Source organism: Berghia stephanieae, chromosome 2 (genome assembly GCF_034508935.2).
Source record: "Berghia stephanieae isolate SIO BIC M18660-M18661 chromosome 2, UCSD_Bste_1.3, whole genome shotgun sequence".
NCBI classification, from domain to species: domain Eukaryota; kingdom Metazoa; phylum Mollusca; class Gastropoda; order Nudibranchia; family Aeolidiidae; genus Berghia; species Berghia stephanieae.
Window position 1 is genome coordinate 11,855,042 of NC_088361.1, and position 18,618 is coordinate 11,873,659.

The following is an 18,618-nucleotide window of genomic DNA, read 5'->3' on the forward strand; positions in this document are numbered from 1 at the left end:
AGATTCCTGATTCTTAAATATGAAAAAAAATAAAAATTAAAAAATTACCACATCAGTTGGCAAAAACTAAAGTAGAAAAAAAAAAACCAACACTTTTTTGGGGTGTCCATTTTTTACTGACTGTATATGATTTATCCATATATGGACACAAAAAGGAAAAAAAAAAGGGGAGGAAAACAGTGTTATGTGATTATCAAATAAACAAAAGAAATAAAAAGTGAGGTGGAATTGTTTTTTCATAACTTGTTTATCGATTTGCATTTGACCCAGGCCCCCTTCCATGGAATGCACAACTTGAACATTCTAGATCAGGGTAGTATCCTGACTGCGATACCGGATGGACTCTTTTCAAGGAACAATTCTAAAACAATCCAGTAAGTACATACAAATAACATGGGTGCAAGAGTGACGGCCGATTGGATTACCGTAAAAAACGTCGCCGTTTTTTTGCGATTTGGATTTGATTGATTTTTGTTTTATTTCTGTTTTTGTATATTGTAAAATTGTGCAACTGGTGACAAGAAACTTAACAAATTACTGAATTATAACCTTTGGATTAAACATACAACAATTGTGGACTACTATTATGAAGACTAGATGCTGAGAACAAGATTTCAAATGACGAGGTAATCTTGCAGGCTTTTTCAGATTATATGTCTGGTCATAAGTAGACTTGCAGGCAATTGCTTGCACCCATGAAATAAACTGACTTACTTGACCTAAGCCCTTGACCCCAGTTGGAGCATAGGCCATCGATGATGCTTTGCCATTTGACTTTTCCTTGGGCTGTCTTCTCCACCTGCTTCACGTACAAATTAAAGTTATGGTCAAAATGTTAATAGAATAATTTTTAAAAACAACAAACAAAACAATAAAGTAAGTAATTGGGAAGATGTTGGGCTTATTTCAAATTTTGTTTGCTTCATATGATGGCAATGAACTGGAGAATTAATTATGAAGAGATGATTATACTGACAATGAATTGTTTTAAATTAAATCACACGTAGTAACAGTAAACAAAAAACCCCCCATTGATTTAAAGACATTTAAAATCAAATAAGGACAGCAATGACGACAAAAGAACATGATTTTGTTGTTCTAATCTGGAGAAAGCTTATCGATATAAGACTGTTCATACACAATGTTTTTATCCATTAGAAAACATTTGGATGTTTTGCATTGATTTTGTTGGTTATGGAAGATTATGGAAGAATACCCAAAAGTCAGGATCGGAATTGGTGGAAAACGAATTCGTCTCTTGTTTCAAACAATAATAAACTGATCATAAAATTGATTCCAGGTTTTCATGTGATGAAGGCGCTACTTGGACGGAGGAGTTATTTGACAATCTGGGTTTCCTGGTGAATGGCGTTCTGACAGAGCCAGGGATCTTCACGCTTACCGAAACGTAAAAATGTCAAATTTATTTTCTGTATGCATAACTGTAATTAATCCAGTTAATCTACCATTCACTTATTGTTTGCATTTCTTTTAGACTTTTTATTGTAATTGTAAAATCTGTCTGTATTTTATTATTTTTAAATTTTATTTTAATACTTTACTTATTTGAAATTATCCATATGTTCCCATCTTTTTTATCTGCTTTGATATCTTTAAAAAAAAAGAATTTGGGGGCTGGGGGGAATGAGTGTCAAAATTATTATTAGTTCATTATCCCCTTTGGTTTATTGCAAACTATCGTACAAAACCGAGAGAAAAATACAAGAAAAGCATGCTCTCCAAACAAATAACAAAAAAAAAAACAAATCTTTTCACAGATTTTCTATTTCTATTTTTCTTTCTGATATGCTTTATCTTTCAATGTGTTACACATCCCTTTTCACATTTCATCTTGCTTCAGTGTATGCCCCCCCCCCCCCCAGATTTTTTCTGTCATAATAAAACCTTTTTCTTCGTCTTCTAATGATTCAGGTTGTTCGGTCATGAGAGCACTCACAAACCCTGGATTTTGATGAAACTAAATTTTTCTCTGGTGTTACAAGAAAAATGCAAGGACTCTGACTATGAATCTTGGTTTCCCGAAGACTACAATGATGTAAGTTAAAGTTGTCCTTCAGAGTTTTTAGGCCCATAGAGCCGAAGTTTATCCCGGTTTCTATAGCGTGAAACGGATGAGAGCAATTGCTTGCTACCCTTTGGATAGGACGCCAGTCTATCGCAAAGAATGATGTAAAAGATACTTTAAAAAAAAATGTTTTCAAAGCTTATCAGAATGTTAGACAAGTTAAAGTGCTACTTAGCTGCTGGAAGCTGTGAACTATCAAAAAGTAATCAGCAAAAATGGTTTTAAAAATCTTCAAAAAAGAACAAAATACCAAACAGAATGTTTTGGGCTCAAAAACCTTCTTCAGCTATGAACAAAAAACCCCCCAATCAACGGGAATACATTGCTTAAAAAACCCCAGAAAAACGGCAGAGAAATATTTGGCGTGTCCTTTCTATAAGGTAAGGAAAAAGATCATGAAATCAAGATTGATCGGGCGTGTCAAATATTTTTCCTGCAGTCTTTTGGGTTTTAAAATTATGTACTTATTTTGTTTTTTAAAAATTTATAATTTTTTTTGTTAGCTGAAGAAGGGTTTAGAGCCCGAAACATTCTGTGTTTAGAATTTTTTTGGTTTTTTTTTTGAGTTGTTCAGAAATGGGAAATTCCTTAAGAAAGCTTATGGCATAGAGGATTGGAAGAACATGACTCTGATGTCAGCAACAGATCTTGACACTTCATCGATTGAATTACTTTGGGAAGAATTGCTCTCTTCCACTCTCTTTGACCTCTCCACTCTGACCTACTTTATGTCCACAGATCACACAAAATAACTGCACGATGGGCCGACTCGTGGAGTACAAGAGACGAAAGCAGAATGCAGCTTGCCAGAACGGGGTGCAACTGATACCACGCGTATTGTCTAAAGACAAATGTGAATGTACCAGAGAGGACTATGAGTGGTAAGGCTGTCTTTTTTTCTTGTTTCTATTCTGACATCCACCGTGTGGTGTCCGGGGTCCCTCAACGGAGAGGGTGCAAGAATAGCCCAACGCCAAGCCAGTGGGTCGTAAAGGGTGACTAATGGTGTGTGACTCCCCCTTTTTGATTCACATGGTCCTACAGGTTGGGGGTTGTCAAAGGGTTGACACTCCTTCCGTAAAACTCAAAACTGTTACAGAAACGCAGACGGACAAATTAAATCCTTTTTTTTTTTAGGTGAAAAAGTCAACGATGCTGATGATGATTCAGATATAAAATCAAATAAAATTCCTTTTTATTAAAAATGTAAATAACTGAAATATACAATAAAATCCCCTTTGTTCATCTCATAGAGGAAATTTGTCTTTAGGTTGTATTCCTAGGGAATTCTATCCTTAGTGCAGCGTGGCAAAATGAGCTTGGGCGAGGTGACTTGCTCAAGGCCACACAGCGCAACTGCTATTCAAACTCAGTACCTTTCGGGTGTGAAGCAAAGACCATACCACTGAACCACGATGGAATTGACTTTAGTTGTTTTGGCTTTTAAAGATTTTTTTATTCCAAAACTTCAGCTTGATTTTCCCTTTCTTTCTTTCTTTTTTTTTTGGGGGGGGGGGGGGGGGGGGGGAGGAGGAGGTGAAGTTCAGGTTTCAAAACGGATGACCATTTAGTTTGTATTTTATTTAAATGATATATGATTATCATGCGTAGTAGTTTGTACTTCATTAAACTTATATTTGATGTTATAGGAAAAGAAGCAAAGTTAAATGGTGTGGGTATGTGGTTTAGTGATATGACACTCGCTTTCGGATTGGAAGGTCCTGAGTTCGAGCCTCGCTCAGCACATAGTTGAGCCCTTGGAAAAGGCCCTTTATTTACATTCTCTCACTGTACTCAGGTGTAAAATGAGTACCTGGCCATTAACAGCTTAGTCTCTGTCTGGGGAAAAAACTTGTAATATCGCCTAGCAGACGTGTCTCATTCTACATGTTACATGTTGCTGTTGGTCTGGGACCCCTTGTAAAGCGCTTTGAGCATGTTTAGTGAATATTGCGCTATATAAAAGCTCAATTTAGATAAGGTTGAAATCTGAGCCATTCATAATGACTGTTACACATACATTCACACTGTCTCTGTTGTTCTCTATTATTGTTGTCTATAGTTTCTATATTGGATTCAATTGTTTTTGTTTTTTTTTTATAATTAAATGCCATTCCCCCTTACCCCCTCCCCCTCTCCTCACATTTTTAAACCCTCACTTTTGATTCATCGACCAGTGACTTTGGATATGATGAAGGAACAGACATGAAATGCCATAAGTCAGCGTGGTATTTTGAAGGTTATCTTCCCATAGAATGTAAACCAGGAGAAGATTACTACAAGAGCCGGGGGTATGAATTCTATTTATATCTTTTTCATCTTTGTTTTGTTTGAGTAAACATAACCAATGACGGGAGGGGGGGAGGGGGGTAAACATAACCAATGAGGGGGGGGGGGGGGGAAGATTACCTCTGGTTGCCAAAGAATATACAATTCTTTCATCTTGTTGTATTTATCAAACTTTTTTTTTTTCGTGCCCAATAACAACAATGAGCTTGCGAGTATGTGTTCTTGCACGATAAAAATATAACGAGTTTAATAAATAACAAAGAAATGAAAGAATATGTTTATTCAACCTCTCCAAGTAAGATTATTAGATACTTTGTAACCAAATGGTATGGTATTAGTACTTCTATTCACCATAATTCGTATCTTTCTTCTCCTGCTTGAATGACAATTTGACCCAAAACTAAAAATGTTGGATTTGTATTCATGCGCACCAAAAGATTATTTTTAATTACCAATCAGCTGTCTTTTACACCTAATTTCACAGAGGGTGAGACATCACGTCTTCTCTGCCCTATTGGGGTTGTTTTTTTTTTAATAGGATGACTCTCTTTGTTGATTACTCAAGTATAATTTACAGTTCAATTTTCTGACTTCTATATTTCTCAAGTTTATGTTATTTCATTCATCGTTGGAGTAGATATTGTCAAGATTTGATCACATTCATGATCACTCCATTTATTAAGGATTACTGTACATTCGTCAGGTTTCTGGGTTATTATTTTCACCTCTATATTGGATTTATTTCACGGATACATTTTACACCTATTTCTATTCTCCCCGTGATTTTCCTATTTTTTTGCGCACCAAAATTTCATGTGTTTTTTAAAAATCCGCTCAATTTGGAACTCCGTAGTAACATATCAAACGCTTATTTTGTTTACTTTCCAAGATTTTTCTACAGAGAGGACCTAAAAAATATCTCTGTCGTCTATCTGGAATTTAGTAATGTATTTATGTCTTTTGTTGTTGGCTGGTTTTGAGCCCGAAATGTTCCGTGTTTGGTATTTAGTTCTTTTTTGAAGCTGTTATATATTCATTTTTGTTTATTACTTTTTACAGTCCACAGCTTCTAGCAGCCTCGTATCACTTTGACTAATGTTTCTATATGATGATTTTTCTCAGATATCGCAAAGTATCATCTGATAAATGTGACGAAAAGGAAGAGGAGAAGAAGAAATATGGAAAGCTGAAATCAACATGTGTTCAAATGAAACCACATGGCCTGTCCATTGGGACTCATACTTTGAATGTGCCTGTGGGTGAAAAGATTTCTTTTTATCTCTTACAGACAGGGGTAAGTTCTTTTTAAATTTTTTCTACTTCTTCTTCTTCTCTATTTACCAAATAGTGAACAAAGCAGTTTTTGACATTTTCTATATGTGTGGCTATGTGGTCTTGTGGTATGACACTCGCTTTTGGATCAGAAGGTCCTGGGTTCCAGCCTCGCTCGGCGCATAGTTGAGTCCTTGGAAACGGCTCTTTACTCATATTCTCTCACGATACTCGGGTGTAGAATGAGTAGCTGGCCTTTAACAGTGTTGTCTCGTGTTGGAAAAAAAATGTAATATTGCCTAACAAGCATCAAAGCACATTTAGTGGATATTGCGCTACATAAAAGCTCAATTTATATGCAAGTGAACAGTTGCAGATTATTATTATTATTATTATTATTATTATTATTATTATTATTATTATTATTATTATTATTAATGACAATTTTAAAAAAAACAAACGTATCCAGTCTTTAAAGAGTGTGTCTACTGTTCCTTGACTTTGTCAAAATATCAACACTGTAACAAACTCGGCTATTGACAATTTTGAGTGAGAAAGTCTCTATATTACAGTGCTGATAGTTTTCTTCGGATCCATTGAATTCCGTGACTTTAGGGTCAAAGCAAAGGAGAAATTTCCTACTTTAAAAAAATTTAATACCCCTCCCCCCCCCCCCCCTCCTCATCCTCCCCCCAAAAACAAAATTTAAAAAAAATCAAAACAAATCAATGTATTGGCAGTGCGAGAGCTGATATGTGGTGGAATATTCAGATGCAGTTTCCCTACTCTTCAGAAGTTAGTTAGAATATCGATGATGATTTATCATATCAATTGCTGTAAAGATGGGCGGTTGATACAGTAAAAATGGGGCTTATAGGCAGTTGTTAAGATAAATGTTCTCCTTTTCCACTTTTTGTCACTGTCAGCACTGATATACGTAACCTTTGAACTTTTGTATTTTATACTATCTATCCTTTTAGGGATCGATTAAAGACACAAAATACATGTGGGAATTCGGAGACGGTAGTAAACCACAGGCATACGATGGCTTAGAGAAGGCCAGGTTTGTGGAGTATACGTTCAAGAAGTCTGGTCATTTCAAGGTCAAGGTCAAGGCAGCTAATGTAAAAGGCGAGGCGTCTGCTGAGTTGACAGTGCATGCTCAAGGTGAGATCGGGTTTTTGTTGGACTTTCTATTATTTGTTTTTTGTTTTTTGTTTTGGTCCTTAAACATTTGTTGAAGAATTGTGAACAATCTTGGAAGTTTGGAGTTCCTTTTTACCAAGTTCGGAGAACTCCCATTTTTCAGGGTTCTTTTTCTTTTTTTAAAATTTGCAATATTTTTCTTACTTTCTTTAAATCATTTGTATAAAAAACACTATAGCCTGTTTAAAAAGAAATTAAGCCCTCTCTCTCTCCAAGAGATTCTTAGTGCGTATGGTAAAATCAATCAAGCTGGAAGTGATTGTTCATACTAGTCATACAAAAGAGATACATAGGAATGAAGAAAATGCTTAGTTGATTGCACCACTGATTATCATCTTTTGTTGTATTCAAGTTTTACAAAATTAAAAAACCCAAAAAAAGAACCAACCCCCCCCCCCCCCTCCCCAAAAAAAAAAAAACAACAAAAAAGCAAAAAACAAAATCAAACAACAAATAGGTTTATGATGCTGGTGAAAAAAAAATTTATTTGGACTGGGAATTTCTGACTTTTTCCAACCTATCCAAGGGTCAAGGGTCAAATTTCCAATATTATCCAATTATCCAACTTACCTGACCTTATCTCCGAGTGATACTTTTTTTTGTATTGTCTTTACAGAGCTTCTGAGTGACATTGCAATGCTGACTCCCCTGGCAGCCAAAGTGGGTGTTCCTGTGGCTTTGACTGTGGCTACGGCAAACCAGTTCCTGCCATTCCAAGGGAATAAAGACCACGTTCACTTCATGTGGACGTTTGGGGATGAGGTAATTATGCTTTGTCATACTGTCTATAGGGAATGAGATTAGCGGAAGAGTAGCGTCCCTTGATTGGATGTCATCGGCGGAAAAGTTATTAGAGAGAGAACGTCATGTTGGTTTTGCGCATGCGTCTCTTTATCCTCGCTTCCGGTGAAAGCGGCTTGAGACATTTCACCGAAAGCGAGGACGAGAGAGACACATGCGCAAAACCATTTTGACGTTCTCTCTGTAAGGTGACGTCCAATCAAGGGACGCTAATCTTATTCCCTGTTTATGATGATGACATTAACTTTTTGCATGCAGAGTTGGTATGACTCGAGCCTGACATAATATCTTACCATATTAACTCACTCAATCCTAGAGATTTTTGCTACTTTTCAAAACTGAAAAAAAATGTATTAAAGATGAACATGTACATAGATAGTTTTATTCAACTACCATTAACATGAAGAAAAATGAATAGGTTGGAAAAAGTCAGAAATTCCCAGTCCAAATTAATTTTTTTTCAACAGCATTTTAACAAGATAAAGGTCATCTCCAAGTTTCGGTGGTATAATGACCTTTTTCAAAGAAAGTTAAACTACGATAGATGCCGTCCACCACTCCAATAAAACTGTTTTCCAACGTAACTATCTTGAATCCCTCTTTATTGTTAGCTTCTCGATTTGATATTCCTTTTCAGGATGCCAATGCTCGGCCATTGTTGACTTGGGAACATAGCGTTAATCACACGTATCATAAGAAAGGACTGTACACAGTATCTGTTGAGGCCGTCAATTCCCTGGGATCCATCTACAGACAATATCAGATGGAGATATTTGGTATGTCATCAAGGAAATATATAAAGCATAGATAAATAGATAAGAATTTCCCTTATATATCCCATATATAATGTAAATGTTGCTGCTCGAAGCTCGAAGAAATAAATAACAGTGTGAAATTGAACGTAAGCTTCAATTTAATATACGAAACCAGATGATATGGACGTTTTGGGTTTCCCCTTTATCAACAAAACAGGATGAATGAAAGAAACACTACAGACGAATGAGATAATGTGGAAGAGAGATATGGTGGTCTTGTGACCCATAGTTGAGTCCTTGGGAAAGACTCTTTACTTGCATTCTCTCGGGTGTAAAATGAGTACCTGGCCGATAACAGCGTTGTTTCTGTCGGAAAAGAAAATTGTCTTCTTCTATATGTTATGTGTTGCTATTGGTCAGGGACCCTTTGTAAAGCACTTTGAGCACGAGCACATTTAGTGGATATTGCGCGATATAAAAGCTCAAGCTTAAAAGAAATTTTTATGCTGAATTGTTTTTTTAAAAAAAAGAGAGCTTTTTTATATAGCGCAATATCCTTTAACTGTGCTCAAAGCGCTTTACAAGGGGTCCCTGACCAACAGCAACATTTAACATGTAGGACGGTTATGATGCCTGTTAGGCGATATGACAATTTTTTTTCGGACAAAGACAACGCTGTTAACGGCCAGGTACTCATTTTACACCTGAGTACGGTGAGAGAATGTGAGTAAAGAGTCTTTTCCAAGGACTCAACTATGCGCCGAGCGAGGCTCGAACCCAGGATCTTTCGATCCAAAAGCTGGTTTCATACCACAAGACCACATAGCCGCGTTTAGTTGATTAAGTACCTTTATTATTCCAAAAATGTCCTGGATATCATTACAATTTATTAATTATTTATATTCAAAATTTTGTTATGTTTTGTGTGTGACAGTATATAGCAAGTTTGTTTATTACTCAAAGCTTTTAGCACCCGTACAAGTCATTTATTTACAAAACATTTTTTCTACCTCCAGATGATGCTGCCATTTTGGTAGTGACGTTCGAAGGCACTGGCGTAATCAACATCAACAATCGTGCCATTAGTCGCCTTTTGATTCAAAGAATGCGTTACCAGCTGTCTGATGTAAGTGGCTCATGTGTTTTATCAATTGTCACTAAATTGTTGAAGATTTAAAAAAAAATTTTAAAAAGAAGATAAAAAAATGAAAAATATGATAAGAATGGCTGCATTCAACAGCAATATTGTCTTCCCCCAATGAAACTGGAACGTACCAAGTTCCTGGGCGGGGTCCTTTGACCTCCCATGGTGGGCAGGAGGTCACTTACTGTGTCTTTTATCCTCTTACATGTGTTTTCCGAGTTGCTTTTTGTCTTTGCCTTGGAATGGAATTGCTTGGTTTTGTCCTGACCCTTGCTGGAGTTCTTAACTGAGAGGGAAACAGTTAAATGTTTAGTATTAGTACTGGGAGATGGTTTGTTTTGTTTTTTTTCCTTTTAAACCATCTCTCTGTTATGTATTGTTAATTATATTTTCTGTTTTTGGTATATTCTGTAAACATTTTAATGCATTCCTCTCAGTAGGATCCTATGCTGATGTCTGGATGAGACTTTCAGGTGATCTCAAACTAAGCACCCTGACTGTGTGCTCATGGAATCTAAATCTGCACTCTATATGAACTAGTCCCCCTATTCTAATTTTTTCTTGGGTATCTTTATATGTATTCAATTTAATCCTAGAATTTTTTGACTATCCCATATTCTCTCCGTTTTTTTCTAACACTGAAATGACCTAAGTGTGTCGCAGGCTCCTTAAAATCCTTTAAAACATAAAAACAGCATAATGATCCTTTATCACCCCCCCCCCCCCCCCCCCACACACACACACACCCAGCAGTCTAAATTTTTATTTCATTCAGGACAAGTCACCCAAGTGGTGCCTATTCCATCTTAACCCTTTTATATTATCAATCACTGCCTGTATCCAGATACTCAATCGCAGATAAAGATCTGAACAAGTGTGTGCTTTTCCATACAAAGCAAGAAAGAAAAATACAAGAAAAAAAGCATCCTAAAAAATCAGTCAACCAGTGCCCCCTTAATTTCTTAATTTGTTATACTCATTCATACTTTTGTGATGGTACAATTGTTATTCTCATGTTTTTTTTGTTTTTGTTTTTTTTGTTGGGATTTCTGTCAATAGGATCTTGGAATCAAGTTGGAAAGGTTGGCGACGACCTTTTCTCCAGGGAAGGCTCATTCTGCTCTACTCTACATCTACCCATCTGACGACCCCAAAGAGGAAAGCATAGATAGTGTGAGTTGGTTAAAATGTCAGTTGACGTAATCGGTACTTCTTTTAGTTAGTAGTCTTGTTCTGTTATTGTTTATAAATCAATTTATCGTGATATTCTGAAATCAATGGATGAAGCTACTTCTAAATATTTTTGTAATGTCACTTTCCATTCCTCTTTGATTCTTTTTCACTGAACAATTTGCACACATGTTATATCATGATTGGGGGTCCAGATAGTTCAGTTGGTAGAGCACTCGCTTCACACGAAAAGGGACCGAGATCGATCCCGGGGGCAGTCGAGATTTTTTTCTGACCCCTCTGTCCACCCAGCAGTGATTGGGTACATGAGTCTGTTAGATTTGGCTGAAAGTACTTTGCGATAGACTAGCCTCCTATCCAAAGGATAGCAAGCAATTGCTATGGTCCATTTCACGCTATAGAAATCGGGATAAATTCGGCTCCATGGGCCTAATGGCTCTGAAGGACTACTTGTTATATGATGAACAGAATGTATATCTGGTTGTAATTCAGGTTGCTTTCATTCATTGGGTTTCCAGCTCGTATTATAATAATAATGATAATAATAATAATAATAATGACGATAATAATATCACTGTGATTTTATGGTGCAGAAACTTGGCCATGTGGACCTTTTATTTCATGAGGCAGTAGCCCTTCAGAGCCATTTGGCCCATAGAGCCGGAGTCTATCCCGGTTTCTATAGCCTCAAATGGACAAAATACTTTCCACCAGATCTAACAGACCCAGTTACCCATTCACCGCTGGGTAGACAGGGGTGGGGGAATCAGAAAAAATAAATCGTCATGGGGTAATTTCATATTTTTTTAATTTTTCGTAAATTTCAGATTGAAAAGAGTATTCTGGATTTGATAAATAGTGGAGACTTTGGCTTCAGTGTGCTGGGCAAAAGGGCCGAGGGTGGTTTGGTTGTCAGGGTCACCTCGGCCAAACCTTACAAGCCCCAACAACCAGGTGAGATCTTTGTGTCAATTGAGCTTTTGAATATAGGGAATGAGATTAGCGGAAAGAGTAGTGTCCCTTGATTGGACGTCACCCATAGTCTGTGACGTCACCGGCGGAAAAGTTATTAGAGAGAGAACGTCATGTTGGTTGTGTGCATGCGTCTCTCGTCCTCGCTTTTGCGAGGCTATCGCGAGGACGACAGACGCATGCGATCAACCAACATGACGTTCTCTCTAATAACTTTTCCGCCGGTGACGTCACAGACTATGGGTGACGTCCAATCAAGGGACGCTACTCTTCCGCTAATCTCATTCCCTATAACCAAGTTTGTTGCTGACGCACACTTTTTACTTTTTATTAAAAGATGTTTTTCTATAGATATGTGTGGTATTCTTATCAAGTACAAGTACTATTATGAGTACTACTATTAGGAGTACGAATAAAAATTGCCCGTGGGTGGGGTTCCCTACCTCCACAGCGGGCAGGGAGGTACTTACCGTGTCTTCTTTCCCCTTATATCTGTTTTCCAACATGCTTTCTATCTTTGTCTTGGTGTGGGATTGCTCGGTTTTGTCCCGACCCTGGCCGGAGTCCTTGACTGGGAGGGAAACAGTCAAATGCATAGTTATTGTTTTGGGAGATGATATTTTTTTCCTTGTAAATCATCTCTCTGTTATGTATTATTATATTTGTTATAGTTTATAATGTAAGCAATTGAGTGTATTCCTCTGAGTGGGGGCCGTGCTTGTGTCCAGATGAAACTTATTGGTAATCTCAAACTAAGTACATTGATGGTATGCTCTTGGAATCTACATCTGATCCCTATTTGTTCCCAGTTCCCCTTTGTCTTACTTTTTCTTAGATACTTTAACTGTAATTCTAGAACTTTTTACTATCCCCTTTTCTTCCTTTTTACTGGCGCTGATATAACCTAAATGTGTTGCAAGCACCGTAAAACCCTTAAAAACAAACAAAAGAAAAATTGCCCAGCACTTTCTGAGTATCAACAAGCATCGGTTTGCATTCCTTGTAACAAATACAATACAATATGTTCCAGTAATCTGTCAAGGTACTGTTTTTCAAAAATTACAAAAATTACAAATTTCATAAATTCTTCCTAAGTTTGAAATCTTTGTTTAAAGATACCCCTATGTACTTTATTTCCCCCTTGAAAATTAAATTTTAAGTACAACGTTGTAGTTTATAATTTTGTCCATTTGCTAAACACATGAAACGGACAATAGCAATTGCATGCTACCCTTTGTATAGGACACTAGTCAAATCTCAAAGTACTTTCTACCAGAACCAATCACTTCTATGTGGACAGGGGCTCAGAAACTATTTTTCTTAATCTCGACTTTATCTAGGATTGATTCCTGTCCCTTTGCGTATGAAGCGAGTGCTCTACCAACTGAACTATTGGAACCCCCAGAACCTGAGGCAAACACGATATGAAGAAATATGAAATAAAATAAATAAAATTCCCTTTGTTCATCCCATAGGGGAAATTTTTTCTCTAGGGTCTATTCCAAGGGAAGACTGAAATAAGCCAGGTATCAGCCGCAGTGCAGCACTGCAAATTGAGCTAGGGCGAGGTGACTTGCTCAAGGCCACACAGCGCAGCAGTGGGTGATCGAACTCTGTACCTTTCGGGTATGAAGCAAAGACCGTACTGCTGAGCCACCTTGTCCCATATCCAACAATGTACTCCCAGCAACATTTGAATTGAAGCAAAACTTACTTTTTTTTTCTTTTTTCTTTCTTTTTTTTTTTTTTTTTTTTTTGTGTGTCCCCTCCAAAATTGTAGATGACAACGGCGATCACCATCATAAGGGTCCTAACATGAAAGCTATCTTTATTGGAGTACCAGTGCTTATCCTCGCTGTCATTGTCTCTGGTTTCCTACTCTGCTATTGTCGCAGGTAAGAAGGCTGTTTTGTCTTCCCATTATAATGTTTTACAATTGTGTGTTGGATTTGTCAAACTATAAAGTTGTGACAGTTTTCATGCTATTGCTGTAGGTAGGAAGGCTGTTATACGAGGGCTCGTTCAGAAATAACCGAAAAATGCCCATTGCTCAGCAACCAGTGGAGATTTTTTAATTCTGTAAACGACATGATATTCCTTATTTCCTTACGGATATTCCCAGAAATTATGAAGTGCATCATTTTGCACAATGAATTTCTAGACGATTTTAAAGATCGCGGCCCACCTTGAAACTTGGTCAAAGGAGGAAATCAGAGCTGTCATACGTTTTTTGAACGCCAAAAGTCTGAATCCTACCGAAATTCATAAAGAACTTCAGAGTGTATATGGTGAGCATGTTATAAGCCGTACACAAGTCTATCACTGGTGTAATTTGTTTGAAGCCGGCCATTCCGACTTGACAGACAGGGAAGGGAGAGGGCGTTCGATAACTGCGACGTCAGAAGACAATGTGAAGCGAGTTGATGAGCTTATTCGTCAAGACAGGAGGTTGAAACTTCATGAAATCGCAAGCAGTCTTGAAATTTCGGAAACTTCTGCCCATAGAATTGTATTTGATGAACTTGGCTACAGAAAAGTCAGCGCAAGATGGGTTCCTAAGCAATTGACAGACAATCATAAAGAACAAAGATTGGACATCTGCAGGGAACTTTTGAGAAGAAGCAAGAGCTCACGCAGGGTTCACGGGCATACTGCCAACGCCGGCGGAGACTTTCAAGGGTACGATGTGACTTTTCTTGACAGCATAGTCACCGGTGATGAGACTTGGTTGCACCATTGCACCCCAGAAACAAAGCAAGATTCGATGACATGGAAACATCTATCCTCACCTGTCGCGAAGAAATTCAAAGTCATGCGGTCAGCAAAGAAAATAATGGGAACTGTTTTCTGGGACAGTCGTGGTGTTATTCTGTTCGAAACCTTACAACCTGGAGAAACAATCAATGCTGCAAGGTACTGCCAAACTCTTGACAAGCTTAGGGAGGCCATTTGCAGAAAGCACCCAGGGCAGTTGACCAACGGGGTCATTTTTCAACACGTCAACGCTACACCCCACACAGCACGAGTGACGCAAGGTTGGCTAGAGAAATATGGATGGGAGATTTTGCCACACCCACCACACAGTCCAGACCTCGCACCATCTGATTATCACCTCTTTGGGCCACTGAAACATGAGCTGGCAGGAAAGCGCTTTGATGTCGATGAAGAGCTTGTTGACCATGTGCGGAAATGGCTATAAAACCTTGACGGAAATTTCTTCCGAGAGGGTATCTATTCCATGGTGCGGCGTTGGCAGAAGTGTGTCGACAGACTTGGCTGTTACGTAGAGAAATGAAGGACGAGTCAAGGTATGAACACGTGCAAGAATTTTGTTGATAGCATAAAAAACGCGGATTTTACAGGCATTTTTCGGTTAATTATGAAAGAGCCCTCGTATATGTATTTCTAATTCCTAATACAATATTTTACAATTGTGTAGGATTTGTTAAACTATAAAGTTGTAACAGTTTTTATACTATTGTTGTATGGTAAGAAGACTGTTATATATTCCAATTCCAATCTCAAACTATAAAGCTGTCAGTTTTCATAATATTGCCGTATGGTAAGAAGGCTGTTATATATTCCAATTACAATCTCAAACTATAAAGCTGTTACAGTTTTCCTACTATTGCCGTATGGTAAGAAGATTGTTATATATTCCCATTACAATCTCAAACTATAAAGCTGTTACAGTTTTCATAATATTGCCGTATGGTAAGAAGATTGTTATATATTCCCATTACAATCTCAAACTATAAAGCTGTTACAGTTTTCATACTATTGCCGTATGGTAAGAAGATTGTTATATATTCCCATTACAATCTCAAACTATAAAGCTGTTACAGTTTTCATAATATTGCCGCATGGTAAGAAGATTGTTATATATTCCCATTACAATCTCAAACTATAAAGCTGTTACAGTTTTCATCATGTTAAACATTCACTTATGACCTTCAAGGCCAATCTGCTATTATACTGGGGTGATCTAGATACTGAATATTCAATCTGAAGCTTAAATTAAAATTTTTTGAGTACTTTTAAATGAATGACGATAATTTCTCAACTCATTGAACCCGAACACCTACTATCTGGGATTTTCTGATTTGCTAGGTTTTCCAGTGTCCCACTGTATTCTCCCCCTGCCCCCTTAAAATTCAGATCTTCATTGGAAAGAAAGTGCAGGATTTATATTTATTATTTAGAATGAATTTACACTATTAATAAGTCTTGATTTTATCTTTTTTTTTTTTACAACAAAAAAGGCGTAATCGCAGTGCCCAGCAATACAGTATGTTACACATCCAAGACGACTCGGATCCATTACTGGACGATGAAGACGACCCCCCTCTTGACCTGAACATTGAGTTTAGGGGAGGCAGAGACAGTTTTAGAGATGATCCCGTCATAGATGTGGGTAAGTACAATACCCCAACCCACCCACCTCCCCCTTCCTTTGTTTTTTTTGGGTTTTTTTTCCGATTAATGCGATGTGTTAGATAAAGGTCTGAAAATGTGCGTTTGAAACAGTGCCCGACAAAGCAAGAAATAAAAATTACAAGAAAAAAAAAACATCCCAAAATATCAGTCTTCCTACACACGTTTTCAGATCTTTATCTTACACCAATGCCTGCTCCTAATTTCTCAATGTGCTGTGTTATTTCAGTCTAGAATGGAAATATCCATTTGGGTGATTGAATATAACTCACAGATAACGAAGCTATTAAAAAAACCTTTTGAAATACTTTACTACATTCTGTAAAATAGCTTCCAATTAAAAGTTGCATTTTGCCATATTATTTATTTTTTAAATGTGATTATTTTCGCTTTAGTTACTCCATAAACAATGTTTTATTGACCATTTTCTTAATGCTTCAGCCACCGTTTTTTTTTCTCCTCTGAAGCTGCAAATTTTATGCGGGTGGTTGGATGGGAGCATCACCCTTGAATCATATACCTATGATGTTCGCATGGGTGTACGATCCGATAGTGATGTCGTTTCTTCTTCTCTTTACTAGCCTATCCTGCTTCTTTGGTTTGTGATTGTATTTTTGACAGGGGATATTTTTTTTTCTGTAAATCTTCTGCCTGTTTGTTCTTGGTTATTTATAATTTAGCTTATGATATCTTTAGGTTATGATTTTGATTTACATTTGTACTATTTTTGTTAGATTGCTTGTTTCTTTGTTTCAGCGGTCTCTCATATAACCTCAATTGTGTTGGAAGAGACCTAAAGCAACAAACAAAAAAAGCTGCAAATTTAGTTTCAGAATGAACATATTGAGATATGTGTAAATTGGACTTGTATTTCCTGCAATTTAGCAAATTTAACTTGTGTCTTACACAAACATTGGTGGTCCCGATAGCTCAGTTGGTAGAGCACTCGCTTCATATGCAAAGGGACTGAGATCAATCCTGTGTGCAGTCCAGATTTTTTGTAGACCCTTCTGTCCACCCAACAGTGATTGGGTAGCTGGATTTGTTAGATCGGGTGGAAAGTACTTTGCGATAGACTAGCTTTTTTCATCCAAACGGTAGTAATCAAATGCTATTCATTTCACGCGATAGAAACCGGGATAAACTACGGCTCCATGAGCCTCATAGCTCTGAAGGACTTTAAAAAAAGTTTTTTAACACAAACATTAGTCGTCACACCGTGACTTTATCTCTTTCAGGTGGAAGTCAGCTGGTGATGCAAGACAGCGGTGAAAATTGCTGATGAAAAACATGAAGATCCTGTGATATTAACAAGACTTGCATACAAACGACTTAAGGATCTGTATGGGACCATAGTATCAATATGGCCTGGCCATTTTTATTTTTATAAATTGTATTGTATTGACTCGTAGTAAAAGCCTGATTGTCCTCACTCTAACGCTTAAGGTTTTGATTTTATTCTTACCTGAATTTAGATTTTATATCGTTCTCACAAAGAAAGCTGCAATAGCGATGCAAAACTTCATTCAACTGAGATGCATGACTGATAAAGCTCTCACTGTGAAAAGATATAAACAAAAATGAATATAACAGCTTCAAAAAAGGAGCAAAATACCAAACACGGAACGTTTCGTGCTCAAAACCCTTCTTCAGTCAACAACAAAAAAACATAAATACATTATTACTAAAAAAAAAAATAAAAACAGTTCAACGATTTTAGTAATGTAATTATGTTTTTATTGGATTTCTTTTTTTGGCTGAAGAAGGGGTTTGAGCCTGAAACGTTCTGTGCTTGGTATTTTGTTCTTTTTTTTTTAAGCTGTTATATTCATTTTTAAAAATTGATTTTTACAGTCCACAGCTTCAAGCAGCCTAGTATTACTTTGACTGTGAAAAGATGAATTGAAAATTTAAAAAATCTCGTGTTTCTAAGTCAAATGCCATATATTTAATTAAAGAAAAATTATTTAGGTTATAAAGAATTAAATTGATTTCATGCCTTATATAAACTGAAGGAGATTGAAGTTGAATTAATTCTTGATATGAAAAAAAATAAATAAAATCAGTATGTCGAAGGAGCGATTTTTATCAAAAGATTATTGTGTTATTTTTTATTTTTTTCTCCAAAATTTAATTTATGATTTTCTTTCAACAAAGCCATTAGTATTAGTAGTGCTTAGGACAATCTCGCTTTCAATGATTGGTGGGGATGGGCATGGGTGTGAGGTAATGATTTGAAAAGTGGTGTAACAACGATACACAGTGCTAATACCCCCCCCCCCCCCCCAAGTCTATGAAAAATTTGTAGTGAGGGTTTTTGTTTCACGTATTTGACCGGTTAATTGCCATGCACTGGAAACACATGTATTTAAAAATTTGGCCAGAAGACTCGTCTGTGAAATATCAAATCGATTTAAATGGCTGCCATATTGGCAAAAATTCTCAAACCTGAGACTTGGCTTGAGAAT

The 18,618-nt window shown here is 37.0% G+C and overlaps 1 protein-coding gene across 1 annotated transcript in view; it reads left to right on the forward strand.

Annotated features, from left to right (window-relative positions):
• Positions 1 to 18,618, forward strand: part of LOC144964316 (VPS10 domain-containing receptor SorCS1-like) — a 32,721-nt gene that overhangs the window by 13,680 nt on the left and 423 nt on the right. The window contains exons 12-26 of the mRNA XM_078898416.1: positions 271 to 374; positions 1,301 to 1,408; positions 1,933 to 2,056; positions 2,825 to 2,967; positions 4,264 to 4,377; positions 5,498 to 5,669; positions 6,628 to 6,814; positions 7,470 to 7,615; positions 8,292 to 8,430; positions 9,426 to 9,535; positions 10,613 to 10,726; positions 11,572 to 11,698; positions 13,497 to 13,611; positions 15,979 to 16,130; positions 17,389 to 18,618. The exon at positions 17,389 to 18,618 is cut by the window's right edge and continues 423 nt beyond it. Coding sequence (XP_078754542.1) covers positions 271 to 374; positions 1,301 to 1,408; positions 1,933 to 2,056; positions 2,825 to 2,967; positions 4,264 to 4,377; positions 5,498 to 5,669; positions 6,628 to 6,814; positions 7,470 to 7,615; positions 8,292 to 8,430; positions 9,426 to 9,535; positions 10,613 to 10,726; positions 11,572 to 11,698; positions 13,497 to 13,611; positions 15,979 to 16,130; positions 17,389 to 17,432 — 1,899 coding nt within the window. The 3' untranslated portion in view covers positions 17,433 to 18,618. The remainder of the gene's footprint in view (positions 1 to 270; positions 375 to 1,300; positions 1,409 to 1,932; positions 2,057 to 2,824; positions 2,968 to 4,263; positions 4,378 to 5,497; positions 5,670 to 6,627; positions 6,815 to 7,469; positions 7,616 to 8,291; positions 8,431 to 9,425; positions 9,536 to 10,612; positions 10,727 to 11,571; positions 11,699 to 13,496; positions 13,612 to 15,978; positions 16,131 to 17,388) is intronic.